The following is a 6,000-nucleotide window of genomic DNA, read 5'->3' on the forward strand; positions in this document are numbered from 1 at the left end:
TTACATGAAGACCCTGTTATAGCTCACACTGCCAAACACAACAAGAGAATTTCAAAAGTGCTGCATAATTCCTGTCTGGACCATATCTATGGATATCGGACCATCTTTTCAGTTTAGCAACCAAACACTTCAGGATATTTCTGTGACAACTAGAGCTGGGCGATAGAACGATAACGATATGTGTTGCGAAATAACTTTTTCTCGATAGAAAAATTAAACTATTGCGATAGACCTCATCTCTCTTGCTCTCTTAAAAAAACCCCAAAAGTACAGCCAATCCAAATTAAGTAGCGCAGAGCCGAACCAATCACAGCCGCAGCGTCATGTCACGTGACTTGTTCCGTACAGCACAAATGCAAAGCCACACATGTGTATTTGTTTGGGAAGCAGCCAGCCGCCGTGCAGCCCGGGTAATGGAGGAAATGAGTTTGCCGACTAGAGAAAAATCAACCGAGAGCGTGAGCGAAGGTTACCGAAGAAAAAACAGATGATGGTTCCAATGCCGGAGAGCTTGTCGAACGGAAGGGCCACAGAAGTTCCGTAGTGTGAAGGTATTTCGGCTATTTCAAGTCTGACAAAAAACAGAGTAGCGCGCACTGTAAATTGTGCCGAAAGCAAGTCTGGAAATACAATAAAGCGGTGCATGCTCAATCTCTGACTGAAAGTGCTGATTCGTCATTCGGCTTTTGTCTAAAGTAACTGTTAAAACTGTTTGAAAAGCTAAGCTATACAACAAGGAGAGATTGAGAATTTCCTTTTAGTTCTCAGTTTATTTGATATTGACAAACAGTAGCGGTTTTTGATACGGGCGACACGGGCGGTTGCCCGGGGCGGTATCATGGTGGGGGGCGGCATCACGGGCATCGGCAAAAAAAAAAAAAAAATTACTCGTACTCATGCTGCATCAGCCAGCGCATATCCGGAATGTCGTAGGCACCGATTGGTTTTCTATCGCCCATTTGCTGGGAGTAAGGGCGCCCTCCATTTGCGAGGTGCGCCTGCTGCTTGCTGCACAGGGAGGAGAGGGCGGGGCGGCGGGGGAGTCTCTGGCTGGCTGGAGCAGCATCTAATAACCAACTCGCAAAATAAAACAAAATTAAAACAAACCAACAAACACGAAAATACCAGACATTATGATACAGACTTATAATTTGCACCGCTGTTTTTTCAAAATTCTATACGTGAAAAATGAGCGCGAGAGCCCTCGGTGCGCCTGCGCGCTGCTGAAGTCAAAGTAAACTTTATTGTCATCTCCGCTACATACAGTCCAGTATATGGAGAGACGAGATGACGAGGCTCCAGTTACAGCAGTGCAAGTAAACAAACAATAAATATAAGAAGAGTAAGAAAATAAATATACACTCACCAAATAGAGCGCATTTCATTCATAATGTTGTAAATCCAAGCCCATTATGCATTCATGATTTGAACCCTGGGTTGTGCGAAATCCCAGAAATAAACCCTAGACAAAGTGAATCTGTGCCAGAGGGAGTGTTCGCCCAGGGCGCCAAACAGGCTAGGACCGCCACTGTTGACAAAGGTTAGTCAATTTTGTCTGTTCTTCTTTAAAACAAAGTAAGATTTATTTTTAGAATTAATATTTTGTTTCTAAGTGGAATTGACAGTTTAGTCTGTTTTGTTTGTTCTATTTTGAAACTTAAACGCTTTAGCGGCTGCCTTTTGTGTAGTTTGCAATATTTGCCTTTATTTATCTGAAAAAGTCTCATGTTCCTTAAGTACATCTGCCCTGTTGAACTTATTATGGGAAATAAATATTTAAATCAAAACAAGCTGCTAATTATTTCACATTTTACTTGTGAGCAACGGCACATTTAAATCTTAAAAATATAGTTATTTGGCTTATATCGTGATATATATCGTTATCGCCTGAAATGAAAAAAACATATCGTGATATGAAAAAATCTTATATCGCCCAGCTCTAGTGACAGCTATAACATTTGAAACATAAACTGCATATAACGAATGAGCCAAACTAAACTAGTTTGTGCATTTGTGGCTTCTCGGCTGAAAAGTTGATAAATGTTCAGACACTGTCAAAGAATTTGCTGCAATCAAGTCTATTTCTGTTAAATACACTGTGACTCTGCAGGTGAAGCATCCGCCTGATTCTTCCACTGACCTCCATCCAGAAGTGTACGGGGAGAAGGGCTGGACCTTTCTTAAGTTCTCCAGTTCTTACTATACCAAAGCTGAAGAATATTTCTGCAAAGCTTTGGAGCTGCAGCCTGATGACTGGGAGTGGAACACTGGCTATGCTATCGTCCTCTATCGCACAGAACAGGTACAATCTATCAGCCAATCAGCCTTTCGGTTTAGCATATAAGCAGTTATCCTGCTGAAGCAGACAGTCCATAGGATTCTCCTGTATTAACCATTGTAGTTATTAACTTTGTAGTCGTGTTGTTGTCAATTCTTTGAGAGGTTACACCCATTAAATAAATTACATCCAGCAAACTTACGGAGCTCTTATCTTCAGAATGTTAGTGATTGGTATCCCGAGGAATCACCGGCCACTAAACAGCTTCGTCAAGCCCTGGAAAAAAATCCAGATGATGGCGTTTTGATGTCCCTGCTGGCTCTGAAGCTGGTCCACGACGAGAACAAACACACAGAGGCTAAAGGTTTGGTGAAGAAGGCCCTGGAAGTCGGACAGGACAACACTCAAGTCACCCGCTATGTAGCAAAATATCTCCGCAACCAGGTAAAACATCTGTAGCTTATAGGAAAAACATACTGGTCTTGATGGTGAATCAAGGAACTTGAGATAAAATATTGGTTTTATGCTTCTAACGTCTCGTCTCTCCAACGTTACCGTGACTCGTCCCTGTTCTAGAATCAGCTGGATGAGTCTATCGATCTGCTTAAGAGTATGCTGGAGAAGAAAAGCCAGTCATCTTTCATTCATCACCAGCTTGCTCTGTGTTATGAGAAGAAGAAGAATAAGCTGCTTGGGAGAAGAGTTCGACCAGAGTCAGGTACTGCACTGTACTCTGTTTATACTCTCATCAGGATGGTAGGACCTGGTATAAAGTTCAAACTCCTTCCAGTCGGATAAGTATTTGGACAGAGATACCATCTTTATTATTCTGCGTCTGCACACCACAGCAGGTCACAAAATAAGCAATCAAGATGTGACTACATTTTCAGGTTTAATCCAGTCTTTAAGTCTGACATCATTAGCTGTTTCTGGGGCCAAACTATGCTTCAGGGCACTGCGGCTTTACTAAGAGTTACAAACTGTCTAAATTCTTTCATCTTTAATAAAATGTGCTGCTGCTTTACCAGGTGTAACAATTAAGTTTAACATCCAGGCATCCATGAGAAACAGGATTTAAGTTTAACAAAGTTAGAAGTTAGCAGGAAGTTAGCTCGCTAGTGTCCCGAATTCTTTGATGTTGTGCTGAGAACAAACAACCAAGACTCAGAGCAGGTCCAGTCAATCAACAATTATTTATTAAGCATACATGTATGGGAGATTTACAGAATACCACCTTCTGTGTCGATCTCAAAAAGGAAGCACTTCGATATACAGTTTTATATGTCGCTGTTCACACCCCCTCATGCGTAAGCAGATAACATAACATGCATCAATTACGGTTAGTAACAGTTAAGTGCAACTCCTTTTTTGGTAATCTTCTATAACACTGAGAAAGGCGTCTCAACTGCCTTTCACCTCAGCTGCTTCCTGTTGTTCTCGTTAGGGGGCCCATGATCGTATATAGCACATCCTGAGTACATCCTGTTATAACCGTCGCTGTGCAGGCACATATGCAGTTACAAGCGAAATACTTCTAAGGCTTTATGCTGTGCACGTCCATTAGCTTCTGGATTAATATGTCACTAATTAAAGCACTACCACCTAATATATTTCCCACACTAGTTTCCACCTGAGAGACTTAAGGAAAATTCAAACGTACAGCTCTGCTATCACTTCCAACATAAATGAAGACAGAAAACTAAACAGCAGTGACGTTTGTAGAGTTACTGAAGTTGGGCTAGCTGGTATATAATGATGTGCTACGTGATCGCTAGCGACACAGCTATGTTAGCATAGCATAAACACAATGAAGCTGGAGGATGAACGCTAACTTTTTTCCACTCGATAAAAGTTAACGTGAGGGTTCCTGATGGTTAGGGACAAATGCAATCGCATGGCAGGATGCTGTAAACGGACCAAACTTCAGTCAGGAGAACAACTGAGATAATCCATCCACAATACGAGGTTAGTCATTAATATACTGCTGCATGGGCTGGGCTGTAGTTACATCTAAGAGTTTAAAAACTGAGCTTTAAAATGAACAGTGGTAATAAAAACAGAGAGAGACCGACAGTGATCACTGACTGTTTTTAGGTGCTTGTTCAGATTAAATAGAACAAGATACAAAATATTAAAACATGTTAAAAACACAACAGCCTTAAACACAGAGGAGTTTGGACCGGAGCAGGGTTCATACGTCATCACTCAAAGACTGGACACAAGGGGTGTTTAATATTTCAGTCAGTAACACCTGTTTTTATCCAATAGAGGTGCAGCATTGGACACGTCTTTGTATTCAGCATCTGGAGGAATCAGTCAGGCTCAAGAAGGGTTTCAATGCTGCAAAAGCTCTGCTGGCTCTGCAGTACGCACAGAACTTTGAAAGAAGGAGGTCTGTTTACCTGTCAATTTGTTTCCAATGAAATATTCTCATTGTTGGTTTTATGTTTATTTTAAAAAGCTGGTAGTAATGACTAGGGATGGGTATCGAAACCCGGTTCTTGTTGAGAACCGGTTCCCACTGTTTCAATTCCTTGGAATTGTTTGCCATTTTTGCAAACGATTCCCGTATCGATTCCAGTCGCCCCGAATGATGTCACCACATTGCGGAGCGTCATTTACCTGGCAGGGCGCCTAAGCGGCTCAAACACTCAAAAGTTTGGTTATACTTTAGAGAACGGATGACAACAGGGCAACTTGCAATACTTGCAAAGTAGATATTTCATTTAAGGGAGGAAACACTACGAATATGCAAAAGCATTTGCTCACAAAACACGCGATGACCTTAAATGAATGTCGTGTTTTTAATTCCGCTCCAGACTCGTGAATCTCAACCCAGCAGCAGCGGTAACGTTTGCACGTCCTCTCCCGTTAATGCGGCAGGTAAATAATCAGCTAACAGTGCATATTATGTTAGCGCGATCTGCCTTATTACAAAACCTGCCATTACTGTGCATTTAGGTGACCATGATGAGAGAGACAGAGTCTGGCTGGCAGTTCTCGCTGCAGTCTACCGGTAGCGTCTCCTTTCAGGCCAGGATAGACGAATGTCACCGAGCAGTGACTAAGTTTGTGGTCAAAGGCTTGCACCCATTTGCCCCGATTTTCGGTAAGTGAATGTGTTTAATTGTAGGCAGGGACATTACTGGATATTCTTGTGTAATTGCTACAGAATAATTTATGTTATACTTTATTATTGCTACAGAAGAATATTTATTTTATTATTTTACATTTACAATTTTTTTTCCTGGGGACCCTGTGACACCCCATTGAAGAGCCGTAGGCTGTGGATCTCTTAAGATCTCACTGTTGGGTTTGTAAGGCCATGTTACTCCTAAATTTCTATCTTGTTCAAAGAGAAGATATAAAACAAAGTTCTAAGCTAATCGACCTTAGTGTTCTCCTTTTTAAAAAAGAATCGATAAAGAATCGAATCGTTAAACAGAATCGAAAATGGAATCGGAATCGTGAAAATGTTATCAATACCCATCCCTAGTAATGACACAGGTAGAACGGTTGGACTAAACCTGACCAACGTGATCACTTATGGAATAAAACAAAAAAGCGTTGAATCATATTAACAAAGCTGGAAACAAGTGTGCGAAGGAAACTTTGACCCCTGTGGTCACACCAACATTATGTCAGATTGGACACAGTTTTACTCGACTGTATTGATGCTTCTACAGACAGTCATCAGATGGACTGTTGATTCCAAAAACATT

At 41.4% G+C, this 6,000-nt stretch overlaps 1 protein-coding gene across 1 annotated transcript in view; it reads left to right on the plus strand.

Annotated features, from left to right (window-relative positions):
• LOC100702194 (interferon-induced protein with tetratricopeptide repeats 5) overlaps positions 1–6,000 on the plus strand; it is a 34,287-nt gene that overhangs the window by 27,323 nt on the left and 964 nt on the right. Inside the window, exons 4-7 of the mRNA XM_003449472.5 lie at positions 2,111–2,302; positions 2,498–2,722; positions 2,855–2,996; positions 4,547–4,670. Of these exons, the coding sequence (XP_003449520.2) occupies positions 2,111–2,302; positions 2,498–2,722; positions 2,855–2,996; positions 4,547–4,670 (683 nt within the window). The remainder of the gene's footprint in view (positions 1–2,110; positions 2,303–2,497; positions 2,723–2,854; positions 2,997–4,546; positions 4,671–6,000) is intronic.

This window comes from Oreochromis niloticus, linkage group LG8, assembly GCF_001858045.2.
Source record: "Oreochromis niloticus isolate F11D_XX linkage group LG8, O_niloticus_UMD_NMBU, whole genome shotgun sequence".
Lineage (NCBI taxonomy): Eukaryota > Metazoa > Chordata > Actinopteri > Cichliformes > Cichlidae > Oreochromis > Oreochromis niloticus.